At 42.0% G+C, this 19663-nt stretch overlaps 1 protein-coding gene across 1 annotated transcript; it reads left to right on the top strand.

Moving 5' to 3' along the window:
• Positions 1 to 5662: 5662 nt before the first annotated feature.
• On the top strand, positions 5663 to 17969 carry LOC306928792 (multidrug and toxin extrusion protein 1-like; the record flags this gene model as incomplete). Its single annotated transcript, XM_079509065.1, has 17 exons — positions 5663 to 5875; positions 6120 to 6221; positions 11192 to 11260; positions 11411 to 11559; positions 11885 to 11927; positions 12426 to 12470; positions 12592 to 12689; positions 13039 to 13136; positions 13286 to 13399; positions 14299 to 14366; positions 14624 to 14732; positions 14850 to 14925; positions 15117 to 15186; positions 15522 to 15651; positions 16028 to 16122; positions 16546 to 16644; positions 17622 to 17969. 17 exons carry the CDS (start codon positions 5663 to 5665, stop codon positions 17967 to 17969), a joined length of 1926 nt encoding a protein of 641 aa, XP_079365191.1.
• Positions 17970 to 19663: the final 1694 nt, after the last annotated feature.

Here is a 19663-nt window from a genome sequence, read left to right as displayed (position 1 = left end):
CTAAGTAATTTGCACTGCAGTTTTAGGGATTGTCATTGCTGCTGTCAAGGAGTGAAACAATATACCCATACTCAACCTTTTAATTTTAATTTACCGTAGTATCTCATATATATATATATATATATATATATATATATATATATATATATATATATATATATATACAGTTGTGGAAATGTAGATCTGCTGTTTTCAAAAGATTGAAAACTTTAAATGATACATTATGTACATTACATCTGTAATACAGTTGTGTATTCTTATGACATTAATTTCATTATATATTATTATAATTAGTTAAAAGCAGGCTCTGTACCCAAGTCTGTCCTCAGCAAGTGGTCACAATTTCAAACTGCCAAAAAAGTGTCTAATACTGTCACAATCACATAAATATACATACTAAATGAATGTCCCATTTTAGAAAGAAATGTTATGCGAAAAACCTTCTCAAGATTGGTAGTTAAGACCTGTTTCTACAAATACATCCATTTGAGTGAGGAGATGGAACTGGTTATTCTGCTTTTAGCACTATGTGCAGGAACAAAAGCCCCAAAAGTTGACTATACCCCTCCCCGAGGTATAACAAAACGGGACATCGTTTTTTCATATCTTTAGGATGTCCCGTTCATGAAATGGATTGTCCCGAGATTTACTTTTACTGCAAAAGTCTTAAAATGTATCCATGAAGTGACTCACCACATAGGCAATAAAAAACGCCTATCTGAAAGAGGGAGTTCCAAGTAAATCCTCTGTCATTTTTTACCTGCTGTTTGTTTTTACATCATACTTGCACAAATTGTCTACAGGTAGTGTGCCTACATCCCAGAACAATCAGAATGCCAATATCTGGTTCTAATGTGAATCAGCAGCCTTTTATATAAGGCCTTAAATTGGCGGAAATAGCAAAAGGTTTACTTTTCTGACATTCACTTGTAATTTTGGTCCTACTATTTATCAACAAAATGTGACATTGTTTTTTCATATCTTTAAGATGTCCTCTTCATGAAATGGATGGTCAGAAGTTTTACTTTTACTGCAAAAGTCATTAAATCCATCCATGAAGTGATCCCCACTGAGAGAAACGCCTACCCCACCACACACACACACACACACACACACACACACACACACACACACACACACACACACACACACACACACACACACACACACACACACACACACACACACACACACACACACACACACACACAAATATTATATATTTTTATGTTTACATGGAAATGAGAATGTATTATTTTACTGTCCAATGACACAGGCCAAGTTATTGTGGAACATCCTAGTTGGATATTTCTGATGTGAAATGGCACAAGGGACCCCCACAAAAAGTCCACCCCAAAATGGTGCCCTTTTCTGGGGGTTGGGCACCTTCCCCCTCAGTGCTCTCTGCCCCCAGGATGCCAATATTTGGTTCTATTGTGAATAAGCAACCGTTTATATAAGGCCTTATTGTGACCGCAGGTCGCGTTTACTATGAAATCGTACATTTTTGTCCGTCAGTCAGTGTAACACTCTAAATCCCCATACATGGGAAAGCCCCAATATATGGTGCCCAGGTCTCATAACATCACGTGGCATCGGAGATCCCTGATGTCATAGTAAATACAACCTGATGTCGCAATTAAGCCCATACAGTATATGGAGATCCCTGATGTATCAATATTGGCCAGCAACTCTACATCTGACCTCAAACCGCGCCCGGCAGTCGGCGAAAACTAGAGTTCTCAACAGGCCTGAAAATTAAGGCCCAGCTCATGGGCCCTCATCAAACCCTTTACACTCAAGACACTGCCCCCGCTGCCACCCTTAGATCTATATGGAGCTGACCTGTTCTGACATTCCATATGTTGATCTGACCTCATCAAACCCTGTACACTCAAGACATGCTCCATATATGGCCAGTACATAATTCATTCCATATGTTGATCTTACCCCCCATGCCAAAGCGCCAGCGCTCGCCCAGCAGTCACCCAGGTGTATGCGTGCACGTCACCTCGCCCTTTATGACGCGGTCGCTTCTCACCCTCAGGCGTCTTATAAGTGGATCTATCTATCTATCTATCTATCTATCTATCTATCTATCTATCTATCTATCTATCTATCTATCTATCTATCTATCTATCTATCTATCTATCTATCTATCTTTTTCTTTTCAAGAGTTACTTCTAAATGTTCTAATCCTGATCTAATACTGTAAAATGCCTATACAAACTTAATAACAGGAAATATATTTTGATGCCATGTTTTTAGTTTACTCACATTCATGTGGAATCTAAGGATGTTTCGAGCCTATGCCTCAAAAAAGCTGGAATGACAAAATATTGTTATATAAGGCAACATTGTTGTATGCTAGATGTATAGGTGTGAGTGAGGCCTAACGTCTTCTATGGTACTACTTATTAATCAGCAGCTTATTCTCAATGTCATCTTGAGCATTGTGGGGGGAACTGACTGACTGGGGCCAAATTGGTTTCCATAAGCTGCTGATTGTTGATTATTCATTAATAATGGCACACACAGGGGCACGGTGGCACAGTTGGTAGTGCTGTCGGCTCACAGCTAGAAGGTCCTGGGTTCGATTCCCGCTCGGGGCGCTGTGGGTGCTGGCGGCGTGTTTCCTCCTCCGCGTCATCAGTGCCCATACCCGAGGCGGGGTTGGCGAAAGGGGCTTTCTGTGTGGAGTTTGCATGTTCTCCCCGTGTCCCCTAGGGTAGGTACCCTCACAAAAAACATGCAGTAATCCTGGTCTCTAAACTGGCCTCCCCCTGGCCAGCCGGGGTGCCTGATGGAGGGGAAAGGAACTGGTTGGAATAACGTGTTCCTTCCACGCGCTACGTCCAACCAGGGAAACTCCCACTGTCAGGTGTAAAGGAGCAACTTGGACACTCAGGCATGAAGGAAGCATGAGTTCAAGTCCGTTGCTCTCCCCATGTCCCCCATATATGGGGACTAGGTTGGCGGAGGGTGTGTAGAGCCCAGGATCACATTAGATAATTGACACAGGGGTGAAAAATGGGTTACAAAATCGTGGGATCAAAATTATTTAAAAAAAAAAGAATGGCACACACAAAGCTGTGAATTCTACAGCATTAAACCATACTGCATTTAGGCTATATGGACCTATAGAATACAACATCAATGATTGATGATGCTTTCAGGTGTAGCGATATTAGGTCCATCTGAGAATAATAGATTCTATATGAATATGAAGTGGCTGGGTAAAAACATATTGTCTCCACTAGGCCGAAAGGCATGGCATCTCTATGTTTTTCACCCTGTCTGTCCATCCGCGTGTGTCCTTCATCTGTTCAATAAAGAAACAGTTCTTTCAGATTTTTCATATTCCATCCTGACTGGCTAAGATTGACTTCCAGCCCACAATAACCTGTAATTGGTCTGGCGGAGACCTGTACTCTTGAGTGTAACACCTATGATTCTAACCCAGAGTGCCTATAAAACCCTAGCCTGGCTAATAAGCCAGACTCAAATTGCCAGAGGCAATTGTTTTTGACAACGGCTGATTCGTTCTGGCTTATTAGCCAGGCTAATAAAACCCTGCTCATGTAGGGTAGACACTGGGGTCACTGTATGCACTTTTTTTGGTGCAAAAAGTTAATTGAAGAATTGCATGACTTTTGCATTCAAAGTAAATAGATTGATGGTTGATACTGCAGTTTCTATGCTTTTGGCTATTTCTGCCTCTAATAAGGCCTTATATTAAAGCCTGCTGATTCACTATAGAACCAAATATTGGCATTTAGGTTGCTTTAGGATGTACCTAACTAGACCATCTGTGCAAGCATGACATAAAACCAACCATGCAGCAGGTAGAAAATGACTTGGATCTCCCTGTGTCATGATTGAGGCGTTTTTTCATTATGTGGTGAGTCACTTCATGGATTAATTTCATGACTTTTGCAGTAAAAGTAAAACTTGGGACAATCCATTTCATGAAGGGGACATCCTAAAGATATGAAAAAACTATGTCCCATTTAGTTCTACCCCTGATAAACACTACCTGTAGACCATCTGTGCAAGTATGATGTAAAAACAAACAGCAGGTAGCAACTGCACTTGCAACTGCACTTATATGGCCAGGGGCCAGGCACAGGACAGGATTAACCAGACTCCTAATTGGAAAACGGATGCCCACCAGGCTGGGTGGATGCAGCCAGGGTTGTTACGCTTTATCAACATACTCAAATATTGAGTTTGGGGTTTAATGCAAATATGAATGCAAGCTGTTTTTCTCCTAAAATAAGCATGACTACAGTATATAAAGAGCATGGTTTGAAGCAGGACGTATACATCGAGTCGATCAGCTTTGATCATCTGACGATGACATGGCCGCCAACCTCCGACTCCTGTGTGTCCTCATTGGTCAGTATCCAAGCTTGTATTTCAATAACATAACAACAAGGACCATATTTTATATTCGGAATTGATGTGTATGATGTGTTTTGTTTTGACGAGCTGTGTGTGTGTGTGTGTGTGTGTGTGTGTGTGTGTGTGTGTGTGTGTGTGTGTGTGTGTGTGTGTGTGTGTGTGTGTGTGTGTGTGTGTGTGTGTGTGTGTGTGTGTGTGTGTGTTTCAGTGCTGGCTGCTGTGTGCTGGGAGGCTAACAGTAAGAACACCGAGAAATGTAAGTATAGGGCCTACACTTCTGTCTTCAACAGGTTGAATAATTAATGTTGGATCTTCAATTTAATTGCATAATTGCATTTTAGTCATGTGATCAAGACGGGTTTGTTTGATTTATCATAATCCACCCTCATTGGCTACGATTGGCTTCTAAACTTTTCAGGAGTAGCCCGCTTTGTACAAATCGACACAACTACTAAACGCAGCGTCCGATTGTGGCGTCCGATTTGTGTTAATGCAAAAAAAGAGAGAGAGAGAGAAAGAGAGAGCGCAGTGGCTGGCCACATGGATGAAATCAATGGTCAAAGTACATTCAGCAGCAGATAAGATTAAGGTCTAGCTGCAGCATATAGACAATCAAACACACTGGACATGACCACCATGTGGTTAACCAGAGCCCTCAGAGCACACAGCACAAATAGGCATTCCTCATCAGCTTACTGGCCTCTGAAAAAGTGCTTACTCAAAAATGCACATGCAAACCGGTTACATACATAGACATGCATTTTATTCGCACACACGGAAACATGTACACCACGGACAGACACATTTGCATACATTGCACACACACACACACACACACACACACACACACACACACACACACACACACACACACACACACACACACACACACACACACACACACACACACACACACACACACACACACACACACACAATGCAGAAACAAGCAAAGGCTGTCCACTGTCCAGCAGGGACTCAAAACCTTCCCCCTCCTCCTCTTACACTCTTTTTTCTTCTTCCTCCCTCCTTTATTCTCTCTCTCCGTTGGGAGGTGGTCTCTGATTTAATCAGTAACCTCAAAGAGGTGTTTCTTTTTGCCTCCAACCCTGTGCTTTCATAGACCGACTGTCACTGTCCCCATGTCGACAAACAGAGCAGCCTCCTTCTCTTCCCCTGTTCCCTCTCTCCCTTATTCTGTCTCCCCTTTTCTCTCTCTCTCTCCCTAGTCTCTGTCTCGCTTTCTCCTTTCATCTGAATGGAGAAACCGGCCGGTCCAGATCCGTCTGCCAGCCGGCCGCCGGTTGCCGGGGCTCCTGATTCCATGGGGGCCCGTGCTGTGGCCGGGGTTGAGGGAGACGAGACGCCGGCCGTCAGCTCCAAACTGTTCCGGTGTGCGTGGTTGCAGCGACTGCTACCTTTGGCCTACAGGGAGGAACTGTACCATGTCCTGCGGCTTACAGGCCCGCTGGTGAGTAGGGGAAAGTTGGGAGCACAGCGGGGGGTGCTGTTAATGCTCCCCTAGTCTGCAGCTGCATCCACGCTGCCCTGTTTGGACAGTCTGTGCACTGTACGATTTAACATGTATATGTGCCCTCTACCCCCATTAGACAAAACAGTACTTTTATCTGATCAATATTTTATTCCTGATGTGCATGGTGTGCATTTAAACTTCCCTGTCTTGTTTGTCTCTCCCTCTCCCTGTCTCCCTACAGCTGATATCTCGGATTCTCAACTTCTTCTTGTCATTTGTGAATACCATATTCTGTGGTCATATAGGCAACGCAGAACTGGCTGGATATGCACTGGCCTCAGCGGTATGACTTAATACTGCTATTACTACTACCACTATTTCTACTACTAGTACTAATAATAATATAAATATTCACATTCACTACTGTAAATGTACATCATGTAAAATCATATGGATAGAGAAGGGACAGATGGGGACAGAGTGGGGCAGAGGGGGACAGGGATCAGGGATCTCCTGTGGTGGGGGTCAGGGAGTGAGTGTATTCTGAATTGATGCTATCAGTGAATCCCCACTGTTCATTTAACTCTGTGAGTGTACAAATTAAACCAATTGGGGGGGGGGGGGGGGGGGGCAGCCCCTCCAATGCGTGGCTTTTGAAGATTACGTTATGTGGCATTCAAGTCTATGGACTTTTTAATGTTTGTTCAAAGCACTTATGCCGTAAATTATTTGCCAGCCAAGTCTATGGTCTTTAATGTTTGTTTAGGACACTAAATGACAAAGTAAGACACCATATGGCTGATATATAAATAGTGGGTGCCCCTCACTTCACACAAGTGTGATATCTGCCCAGCTTTGTGTCTGTGTATCACAGAATGTGATGATTTGATTGGCTGAGCACTGAATGTGATGATGTATGATGTTGTATGATGATAAGTGCGCCACTCACTTCACACAAGTGTGATTTGTGTTATTTTAATGATGACTCGCTGTAGAGTGCCTAATAGAGTGTTGGGCGGACAGTGCAGTGCAGATAAAGGAAGAGCTGCTCTTGCAGGTTTCAGTCCAAAGCCAACTGGGGTAAAGTCATAGTTCTGCAGGCAAGAGTCTTAACATAACTACTTAACTACAGTACATAACACTGCTTAACTCCATAGACTAACTCACACACACTGACTGGTCTGAGCACAGTGCCCTACTTTTAAAGTGGTGTGCAAAACGTAAAGCCAGTGATGCTGAGGGGGGAAGTCTAGACTGGTCTGGGAGGTTCTCGTTGACACTATGATAACCTCAGTGTTGTGTTGCTACAGTCCACTTCAAGAATAGCTTGTCACTGCACTCAGTGAACACTGCACAGCACTCATTAGACATCTGAGGGCAAAATAGACCCAGGTTGGTCATATAAAAAATATCACTTAACCCCAAGTAAATTGATAAAGGTTTTTCAATGGATTCTAGTAGTATTGGGCAGGCTAAATGACATACAATTGAGATATAGCCATGATAAGCTCCTGCAGGTGGCAGCCATCTTAGACTCCATCTTGAAAACGAGCCTTTCCAGAACGTATATTTTCCTAGATTTTTGAGGGGAGCTCACGCTAGCCCCTCCAATGCATGGCTTTTGAAAATGACGTTATATTGCCGCCAAGTCTATGGGCTTAATGTTTGTTTAGGGCACTAATCACAAAGTGTGACGTCATGTGGCCAATATAAATCCATCTTGTGACTGGTTTCAATTTATACAATAATACTGCATTCATGTCTTATGTAACGTATATAGTGGCAGACTGGCAGTGAATCTGCAATGAATGAATGCCCCTCATGTGGCAGTCACAGTGGGCGCCCATCACATCACACAAGTGTGATTTTTCATTTTTCGTATGCATGCCCAATACTACCAAAATACACACGTACACACAGAGACGTGGTGCATTTACAGATCGATAATATATAAACAGAAATAGCTGCTACTTCTGTGAATTATAGTATATAGATACTATTAAGTGGGAGTGACCCAGGTAATACTGCTATAGTCACAGTCTCTGTGAAATAAGAGAGGTGAGGATGAGATGGTTTGGACATATGCAGAGGAGGGATAAGGGGTATATTGGGAGAAGCAAGTTGAAGATGGTGCTGCCACGTAAGAGGAGACCCAGATGGGAATTAGCCTAACCCTAAAGAATAAGAACGAAAAAGAAGAAGACAGTCTCTTTCTCAAAATGATAGGAAGAGCACTGGAGTACAAATGCATTATTCCATGTAAAAATGTTGCTTTATGTTGTGCCTACTTTGCTCTGCAGGGTACAGAAAATCTCTTATCTATAAGCTCACAAAGGGTTGCAACCGTAACCGTGATCATTGATGCGTTGTGACTGTGAGCTTACAGATCGGCTATTTTAAGTAGTTTTGGTCTGTGACATCGTTGTACAACAAAGCATAAATCGAGCTTTGCAATAAAGCAAGATTTAGCATAACTGATGGAGAGAGTGCTCAGAGAACAATGCCTAGGTTGAAAGAATAATGCCTGGATGTGAAAGCTTAGAACAAACAAAAAGGTAGGAGTGCACACCAGTAGTGGGGAGGTGCTGACCGCAGGAGATGGATGTGAAAGCTTACAATGGTACTAACATGAAATGAAATTTCAACATAATCATGTAGTAAATTAAGTGAAGCCACTTTTAGAATACGCAGATGGAGAGAGTAAGATGACTCATCCTGTCGTCGCAAAACCAGAACAGGAATACATTTAGTTAATTTCCCTACATTATGGTGGTTCTGCCTGCCAGAACAGAAATACAATCTGCTGGTTGATCTGCTCATACTGTACCTTAAGAGTTATACTTTTTAATTTGTCTTTTTTATTTTGCATGCAGTTCACTTTTTTCATGTTCTTTATTTGATTTAGATGGATTAGTTACAGCACATGTTTATTTATTTATATCAAATTTTGTTTTAACCAGTATAGCTGATTTCAATCCCTATTAAGTTATTATAGCCATTTTGCAACCTGGAGACTACAGCCAGAGGCTATGTCTATCTGGGGTCCTTGGAATGGAGCAGTTTAGGAAGCCACGAGTTGAATTAGAGGGGAGGTGAAAGTAGGGTCCAGTCTGACTGACCAGCAGTGGGTAGCCCTCTAATTCAGTGGTTCTCATAGTGGGGTCTGGGGACCCCCAGGCGTGGAGGGGTCCCAGGGATCGAGTCTCCAGCAAAAGTAGTTAATATAGCACCACAATCATTTAACCACTTTATCCATTTATGTTAGCCATTCAGAAATAGCAAATGCTTGTGTGTGTGGTTAATGACCGGTTTAAACATTTTGCTTCTTGGAAACATGACCAAAATAGGGACACCAGGTTGAAAGTAGTGCCATGAAGGTTCAAGGTTCAAGGTTTCTTCATTGCAATAATAATAAAGCTGCAAGCAGCGGTGACCGGGCCCTCGTGCGTCTGTACACGTTAGGGGAAATATCAACCAATCAGAACTGGGAACAGAGCTAATGAAGGATAAAATTATGACAAATGATAGAAACTATGACATACTGGCCAATCAGAAGAGTGGGACGGGGATAATTGAGTCCAATTAAGGACCAAGTCCAATGACACCACCCACAAGTCTGTAGGACAATCAATTCAATACTTAGATCTTGATCTTGTAAATCTGCTATTTTCACTTCCTGTTTGGTGTTGAAGTTTGACACTTCGCCACAGTCACGCCATTTTACGTAAACTCACGCTTTTGATATCTTTTCATTGTTAAAGTCTTTTGTGTACGCTGATCGAGTTTGATTTGGAACTGACCATCCTGCTAGGAGGAGTTTGTTAAAGTGTGACCCGTGAAAATGGCATAAATTGTGCCAAAACGCTACAATAAATTCAACATGGCTGACTTCCTGTTTGGTTTAGGTCTAACAAGATACAGGTGTACCGATTTGTATACGTGAAACCTTATTGTGCAGTGGAGCTTTAACCACTAACTTTTGTAGCTAACCTATTGAGCCATTAGGCTCAACTTTTGGAGTACGTTTTGCGCCTCAAAAACGTGATTAATTCAGGGGAATAATAATATGAATCATTGCAATTTCAATAGTACTACTGTGCAGTGCTTGGGCTCAGGGGGGGGGGGGGGGGGGGGGTTATTTCCCAAGCTTACTTTTTTATTTTTCCTGCTGGCTTGTTTGTTCATAAGTCTGGGTTGACAATTCCAGTGGTGGTATTGGTAAACAGATCTTTATCGAGGTGTATGTATGGTCACAGGTTATCTCGGATGAGATTACAAAACCACAAAGCTTGAGGTTACTGGTATGTATGAGAGAAGTGGAACAGAGTTCCAAAACTAATCTGTACTTCCGCTCTGGACCAATGGCCCAGGATGGTCAGCATCCACAGTTTCCCCCACAATCTCTTTTTTCGCTCACTCCCCCTACAACTTGTTCCTTATGCCTATTGCCCGTGTCACTCCACGAGCCTCACAGTAGCACGACAATGTACAGTATCAGTATACATTAGCCTTTCCATCACATCCTGTATCTCCAAATTGTTGATTGAATTTTGCAATTGTTGTCAGAACGGTTCCAGAGATAAACATGTATAGTATTTGTGATTAAGGATTCTTGCCTGTGGGACAAAGTTGACACAAACAGACTGACTGACTGACAATACAATACAATTCTCAGTGTTCATTAACTCTGTGTACACATTTGTACACTCAGGGTTACAAATGGATGATTGAACACTATGTTTTACTGTGCAGGAGAGGGACCAGACAGGTGGAGTTGTGGACATGTGCTGTATAGAAAGTTTATTGGAGTGCAGCTCAAAAGAACATTCTACACTCAATGAACTCGAGCTAAGACCGTTCACATGTATTCCAAGGTAGAGAGGTTCAGCCAGATGAACAGACTGTAAAAAACGGATTCATGCTGTGGCCCTGTGGGTAGAAAATGCAAAATCAAACAGTGTGCCAGATACACAGCGAAGCGAACTTATTGGTGGACTCATGCAGGAGCAATATTGTCAGGGGGCCTTAGTCTTCGCCAAATATTGTTACACATCACAGAGAAGTAGCCGATTAGCTGCCGATCAAAAGGACAGCCATGCCCAAGCGCTGGTATATGGCATTGGAATTTGGACCGACGGCTTTTTATTCCAAAGCATTCCAATGGTGCTTATTATTAGTAACCCTAATCTGAACATCTGAACAGCCTATTGAAGTTTCAGAATATTGGGCTGTCATAACACTGGACAGGCCCTTCCCAAACATGGTTGTATGCATCTATTGTCTAATTTTCCATTTTGTTTTCCATTTTGTCAGACTATCAACGTGAGCACAGCATCCACAGGCTTTGGCCTCGCTGTTGCTTGTGACACACTCATTTCTCAGGTGAGCACAGTACTGTATGCTATTATAATAATACAATAATAGTTAATAATGGCATCATAGTGCCACCCATGGACAGGGTTTAGTATTGAACTGATATAAAGCCACTCATTTAGATGCCCAGACCTTACAGTATGCTTGCTCTTCTACTAGACCTATGGCAGTAAGAACATGAACCGTGTGGGAGTGATCCTCCAGAAGAGCATGGTGATACTACTGCTGTTCTGTCTGCCCTGCTGGGGTCTGCTCATCAACTCACACAGCCTGCTCCTCCTCCTGCAGCAGGAGGACGAGGTAGCCAGGTAAGTTCACACACAGATGAGACAATAAATACTTTGCCAAATTGACCCTTGGTCAACGGAGAGATGGCGCTTCTGGTCTTCAGGCAGCAGGATACTCGAAACAAATGCATCCATATTGTCATTTCCATGATCTATTAATTGGACACCTTATCTCATTCTTGGGTCATGTGCATGCATTACAGTACTGTACGTGCATACTGCATGTAAGTAATAATAATGGTTCCTTCGGAGTTCGGAATAGAAATGGACAAGGACACATTTACGGAAATAAATACAAAATACACATTATTTGTACTGAAGTGATAAAAGGTTTGTACTTTTCTAGAATTGCCCACCTGTATGTGATGGCATTTCTCCCTGCTGTTCCAGTGAGTGTATTTTACTAAACTTCTCTGCTAGAAGCTATATGAATTAAAATGTTCTGTAAATAGTATTGACTACCTCTGTCATTTTCTTATTACAAAGTATACACTAGCTTTCTTTAATTTGAATGACAATACCTACAAGTCAGTGTATTGTACAGTACAGAACATAACAGACATAAGCCTAGCCAGCAAATCATATTGCTGGCTATGCAGCAAGTATACTACATAGCATGGTTCCGTGTTTGAGATTGTATTATACGCAGGGGTAGGGTCTTCGACGTATAGCAGAGCACGGGCGTAGGCGGCGGTTCCGCATGCGTCACTGTCTATGACTTGCACTTGCCCAACTGAACTGTGCACGTATATGTGTATGGTATATGTAGATTGTCTGAGACTGAGGGAGAATTTATTCCTGGAAAATATATTTTAGTTAAAAATCTACATGTAAGTGTGTTTGTGTTTGAGAGTTCTGCTGTCTGAATATTACATACCCCCCTACAGGCTATGTTCCTGCATCAACTACAGGTTTCTTACCTTCAGAATCAAGTAAGGGTTCATTACTACGGGCTGTGTTGAGAAATACAAACAACCTCTTTAAGAAATATTGACTTTGGTCTGACTATAACCTCCCCTGTGACTGTAAATTCTATTTTGTTTTATGGGACAGGGGATCATTTTGCCCCAGATGTACACAGCTGCAGCAGCCAACATCGTCAACGTGGCTTGCAACTACGTTCTGATTTTCGTCCTGAAGATGGGCGTGATGTAGGTGTGCCTGTGATTTGCTCTTCCTGTCCTCCTCACACTGTTTTCCTCTCCCCATAAGCCCAATTTATGCAAGTAAAAATAACGTAGCATCAACACTTTAAGTCCATCAATTATTAAATTCCTTCCTTTTTAAATTAATTGACTTGTCAGTGTGAATTGTCCTCAAATATACTAGCTTAAGAATACTGTAGGTTATTATGTTAAATCTGAACATCTACCGGTGGTGAAACACCTGTGTGTGTGTGTGTGTGTGTGTGTGTGTGTGTGTGTGTGTGTGTGTGTGTGTGTGTGTGTGTGTGTGTGTGCGTGTGTGTGTGCGTGTGCGTGTGCGTGCGTGCGTGCGCAGAGGAGCTGCAATAGCTAACGGCCTCAGTTGGATCACCATCTGTCTGCTTCTCTATGGTTATATCCGTTGGAAGAAGCTTCATAAACAGACATGGGCAGGTGAGATATAACAAAGCATGCATAGTCAATGTCATGCATGCCACACACGCAGACGAGCTATTAAATAGAGATCAAACATAGAAGGAAAAGCAATCACAATCATCTCTGTCTTCTCTGGATTGTGTGTGATTCTTTGGCACTCCATCTAGGCTGGTCTAGTGAATGCCTTCAGGACTGGGGTTCCTATATGCAATTAGCCATTCCCAGCGCTCTCATGGTCTGCTTTGAATGGTGGATCTGGGAGGTAGGAGGTTTCCTTGCAGGTCAGTAATTGAGAGTCTGTATTTGTGTATCCTGACTTTAAATGGCATATATATGCTATAATATATATATATAGGTCCGTTTGGAACCTCTATAGCTCATCTCGGAGCTAAGCACAGCAGCATAGATATAGAGCTTCCAAACGGAGCTAGTTGTATAAGGCAATTGCAATTTAAATAAATTGTGTTGTGAAGTGTAATAATGGGTTCTATATTAGGCGTTTTTGCTCTGGCGAATTTAGTTTTGACGACTCATACATAACTGTAGAGTGTATGGCTTTGCATGCTTCCTGATCTTTAAGCATGATGAGGGTGAAAGTTAACTGTATGACAATTTAGCCCCCTACAGTACCTCTTCTCTGCTCCAAAAATATTAATAAACTAGCCTACATATCCATTGTGGAACAATCTAGTGTTACTTTTTCTTGGCATTACAGTTTGTATTTTGATTGCTGCTATTCAAAACAGTCAGTAATGATGAAACCCCATCACCCGGCTGGATTGCATTGGTTTTAAATTAATTTGTTACTATAATGTTCATTTACATATTACGCAACACATTATGGAGTTATTTCCTATCACACAGGTGCAGAGCCACAAGCTGAATGTCAGCTGTAGTCTGTGCTGTTTTTCTTTAAATGAGAGATGCCATCAGACCCAAAACGATCTGATCATTCGCCGTAACCGCTGGTCTCAACAAGTCAGCTCGGTCTGTCACGGCCTTAGAGCCGTTGTTTTGAGTATATTGGTTTCACACATATTTGATTTGTACCAGTATTACTTATAGCCAGGTGACAGTTTCTCAGCAAAAATAAATAATCATAAAAAAATAAAAATGCAAGTGCATTAATACTGAGTGGTATTACTGTTTAGGATTAAATCCTGAACATTCTCTAATACAGGGATATTGGGAGAGGTGGATCTTGCGGCCCAGCATGTGTTGGTGGAACTGGGAGCCATTACATATATGGTATGATCACCTGTCATTCTATCACAGTGGTTCTCAAAGTGGGGTCCGGGAACCCCCAGAGATCCTTGAGGGGGTCCCAGGGGGTCATCAGCTAAATTGGTTTAACCACTAACCCTATCTAGGCCTGCACATGATCGGCTATTTGATAATGGCCGATCTACAAGCTCACAATGAGTTGTCAGCTTGTACAAAGAAAAACATACAATTATTGGAGGTATTGGAGAACACCTTTAAAAGTAACTGACCTCCGGTATCAGTTCCCTCTAGGTGTCCATGCAGCTGCCTGCGTGCGCGTTGGAAATGCCCTCGGGGCTGGTGACACTCCAAGGGCCATCGTTACCTGCAGAGTGACTCTGGCTTTGTCAGGTATGAGGAACAGAGGCATACACACGCACACACACGCACACACACGCACACACGCACACACACACACACGCACACACACACACGCGTGCGCGCGTTAAATTGTATATTCTTTCCTAGGCATCCTTGCTGTGTTTCAAGGTGTTGCTATTGCTGCCTCCAAGAATGTGATTGGCTACATATTTACCTCAGATGAGTGAGTAAGGCTTTATTTATACTCTGTTGTATGAAGAAGTATAATCAGGCATTACACAGCACGTGTTCCTGTCATATTAATATTAATATTAATATTAATATTAATATTAATATTAATATTAATATTAATAATATACCACAATACATTTAATAGATGAAAATTATTGAAATGTCTCCTTTCTATATCTGCAGAAAAATTGTGGCGATCGTTTCAGAAAACCTCACACTTTACATTTTCTTACAGTTCTTTGATGCACTATTGGTAAGTTTTGGGGACTTAAGAAAAAGGTTTTTGTGATGTTTGGGCTAAATATGTTCCTCCAATTCAGCACACACAACAGCCTCCTGCTGAGTCACTGGTGATTCTATGTGTATATCGAAAGGCATGTGATTTCATCCCTAGGACCAACCATTCCAAAGACCAACCAGTAGGGGTCAGTATAGTGACAAGACAGCACAAGTGTGTCTTAAAACTGGGAGAAAAAGGGGAACATGTGTCATATTAAGTAAAATATCCAATCAAGCCGTGAAAGGAAGGAGTTTTCTCGATCACTTTGTTGGTTTGTGCTTCTCTTATTTATTTCTGTGTATCTTCAGTGTGTTTGCTCTGGGATCATGGTGGGTGCTGGAATGCAGAAAATTGCTGCATTGTCTGCAGTGTCCTACTACGTTGTAGGGTTGCCAATAGGAATAGCACTGATGTTTGCTGCCAACCTCAGAATATTAGGTAATGGCTAAATACACACACGCACGCACGCACACACACACACGCACACACACACACACACACACACACACACACACACACACACACACACACACACACACACACACACACACACACACACACACACACACACACACACACACACACACACACACACACACACAGGTTTAGCAGTACAAGTACACACTAAAATGCACAGTAATATGTCTCCCTTTGTTTCACTGCTGTCACATCAGCTGTGGTTGTGAATAAGCTACTCATTTTGATATTTTCCTGTGTGTGTGTGTGTGTGTGTGTGTGTGTGTGTGTGTGTGTGTGTGTGTGTGTGTGTGTGTGTGTGTGTGGCGTGCGTGCGCATATGCTCTCCCTATGTCAGGCTTGTGGGTGGGTATCTTTATTTGTGCAATATTTCAGACCAGTTTCTTCATTCTCATCATCTTTAAAATGAACTGGAAGAAAGTCACAGCGGAGGTAGGATGTCCCCTGAATCCCATAAGCCTATCATAAAAACCTGTCTTACCATTTTAATTTGCCAACAACACACACACAGTTTTATGTACTGGAGAAAAGAGGATAACCTGACTTCTTTCTCATCTGAACTGGGAAACAAGTTGGACAAACTGTGAAAGTCAAGATTTCTCTTTTTGAAAACCAAAAAGAGAACACTCAAAAAAGTCCAAACTCAAGCTATGTCTAATATGGGGTCGTCACAAGTCTGTCACAAGCAAATACGGTTGATACGTAGCTTAATCAAGTTATTAAAGTCTTTTCAAAGTGAGTCCTTGCCCGAGTGTTCTAGAAATTTGCCCTTTGATGGGACCCCCTTTTCATACACGTATACAGTATTATATTTGTGTGTTTCCTCATGTGACTGGCTCTCATGTGCTTTTGCAGGCACAAATGCGGGGTGGCAAGACAAAGATTGTCACATCAAACCGTCCTGTTATTCAGCTGGTGACAACACTCCCTGATGTGTCTGACTGTCCTAATACAGTAAGTGTTTTTATTTAACAATACTGATCTGTGTCACTTAACCAATTGAACCCTAGCATCCGTATTCTGGTGGTGGGGGGGGGGCGTCTGATCTACAAGCTCACACAATAGCTCATTTCTCAAACTCCGAATGCTAGAGTCCGTTTATCAGCGTTCTCCCTTAATCATCAAAAGAGCTTCCGTGTCCCAGACAGTATGGTTGGAAGCATTTGAATTTTTTGGGAGGCAACAGTCTGGCACCATTATCCTTCTGATAATTGTGTGACAATGTATATGTATTTTTACATAATGTTTATTATCAATAAAGAGGTCAAAGGCATAGAGGGAACGAAGAGCAGACCAAGTATAGAGCCGACACCAGTCAAGTTTACGTAGTTGGAACAAATTACGAGTTATTTTTTAAATCTGTTAGACGAAAGGGTCCTGGTGTGTGGTGTCACTGAGGTTCAGAGCAAATAGACATCTGGGAATGGAGGGAATGCATCATCCCCATGTCATCCTCTTCGTGGATGGAGACAGCATGACTTTACCATGCTTACATGACTTTAGAAGATGGCATCAGAGAACATGTGGAGGTGGAGGTGACATCATGCAGAGTTGCAGTTAAAGTTGTTGTAGGGCAGGCAGTTGACATAATGGTGACAGCGAGGGCAGCCCTCTGCAGGGCGCCCTTGAATTGCTTCTCACAGCATGTCCGCGGTGAGCAAACCGAGTCCCACTGTTGGAGAGACAGTCTGTCATCCAGTTAAGGTATGGTCTAGCTGCTTCACTCCCACAGCAGTTGGGAACAGAAGGCGTTAAAAACAAGAAAGATATCAAAGAACATACTTACTGTATGCCAACAACACACCAGTACATTCTGGCATCCCAGAATAAGTGTCCAGTTATTGTGTAATTGCCAAGATATCATTCCGTTTAGGACATAAGGTTTTGTTTGTTGTGGTATTACATTCTCCACCTTTTTCCTTCTCTTAAAGGCCCAGCTGGTGGGTGATGGATTTCCTGCTGGCTACAGCACTGTCAGCACCCAGGATCGGGATCTGAAACAAAGGCCTGAGATGGATGGCAGCAGCAAGGGCCTCATGGAGACACAGGGAGAAACAGAGGGTGGTAAAAACCCAACTCCTCAGCTCTCTCGCACTCAGCTGATCATCCGACGAGGACTCACCCTCTTGACCACAGTTCTCATCCTGGCTGTAGGCATTACTGTGCACTTTGTCTTCCCCCCACCAGAGGTCTCTGCTCAGAGCAGGAGCAACTTTACCACAGACTGGGCAAATAACTCCACACCAACAGCTTACCTGGAACTGACCACACACCCCTAAGCAGTATTGAATGTATATGTCTTATGGTTCTACGATCACAAGCGGAACCTTTTAGCCACATTTCATACACTGCAAAATGCAGTGTTCATTTAAAGCTCAGATTTCTCACTCAAGTGAGAAGTCAAACCGAGATTGGCCTGTGACCCAGCAGACATCTACTAGTGTTTGTGGTCATTTTGTTCCCTATGTTCTGTGAAATAATGGCAACTGAAAAGTTTTTTTTTGCTACGAACTGCATGTGGGAAAAAGCCAGTATACCGTGTCAAAGGATACAGCCGTTCTCAATTCACCATGGCAGCTTCGAGAGACTGAAAATAGATGAATTGAGTCAGCAGGTGTGTACTGCATTACTGAGCACATTCCAACAGAAAGCCATAAAACACAATATCTTCATTCTTACAGTCTTGTTGTGGTTGGGGTGGTACAGTGGAGGGTGGGGATTAAGCAGGACAAACGGTACATGGCAAAAACTGTTTCTTATTATATTTCAAAATATGTCATATACTGTATGGGAGAAAATACATTTTGAGAGGTCCAAAATATGTACAGTATCTAAAATACATTTTGTGAAAATATTCCAATATAAAATGTTCAACTGTACGTTTGACCAGTTTTTATGGGGTAGTGCAAAACCCTGACCAATGATACATACTGTACTACTGTATGCAGTGTTGGACAAGCTACAGCTCACTCATTTTTGGGACTATACCAGGTCCTACCAAAACATTTCAACACACTCATTTAAAAACTGATTTATACTTATATTTATAGATTTTATACTGAAAATATATTCTTAAAGCGTATGATTACATACATAGGGTGATTTATACAATGTTTTGGTCTGGTTTCCTTTTTCTTTTCTAAACTTTCCCTTTGAGAGAAAATAACCATGTGTATTGATATTCTGCCACTGATTGTAACGAGCTATGCATCCCATAATTTGTTCCAGCTGCATTATTATTTTTAAATATCATACAGTTAAAGTTAATCTCTTTTACATGTATCAGCAGATTTTTCCCGAAAACATTTTAACTGATTCCGCCACACCACCCCATATACGCAACTAGAAACTACACATTACATCGCCATGAACTTATAATCATGAATCATAACCAATCAAAAAAGGTGGCAGAAAGCACCTATGTATGTTTAAATGTAGCCATGTCCGTAGCTATGTCTGCAGATAAATATTTTCTCTTCCTAACCACACACACTGGAGCTACACCTATATAAGGAGCTACTCCTCTACTAACGTGGAAAAGGTGACAGTAACGATAACGATGTTACCTCTCTATGAGGGAGAATTACAAATATTCTATATAAAAATAACAGGTCAGAGATTTGTGTGCACATCTTATGCCTGTATTTAGGCCAGGTGCTGGACATCATACTAGGCATCAAGGCGAGTATCAAGGAGAAAAAATAACATAGGCCTACACTTGTTTTTTAAGCTCTGAGGACGTTTCGAGATCAGGCAAGGTAAATCTTTTCAGGTTTAAACAACATTAGGAAACAAAACGCAAACGCCCCAAATATAAAATGTACAAGCAACTTTACAGAAAAACAAGCCAGAAGTCACTCATAATAAGCAGACATGGCAACACTGTCAAACAATCCAGACAGATTTCACAGGCCATCAAAAAGGTTTCAAATGTAAACACTAAACAGCTACTGATAATTCCTGCTAAATATAG

Source organism: Electrona antarctica (assembly GCF_951216825.1).
Source record: "Electrona antarctica genome assembly, chromosome: 8".
Taxonomy (NCBI): domain Eukaryota; kingdom Metazoa; phylum Chordata; class Actinopteri; order Myctophiformes; family Myctophidae; genus Electrona; species Electrona antarctica.
The sequence above is the reverse complement of the archived record's forward strand: the minus strand, read 5'-3'. Positions and strand labels throughout refer to the sequence as shown.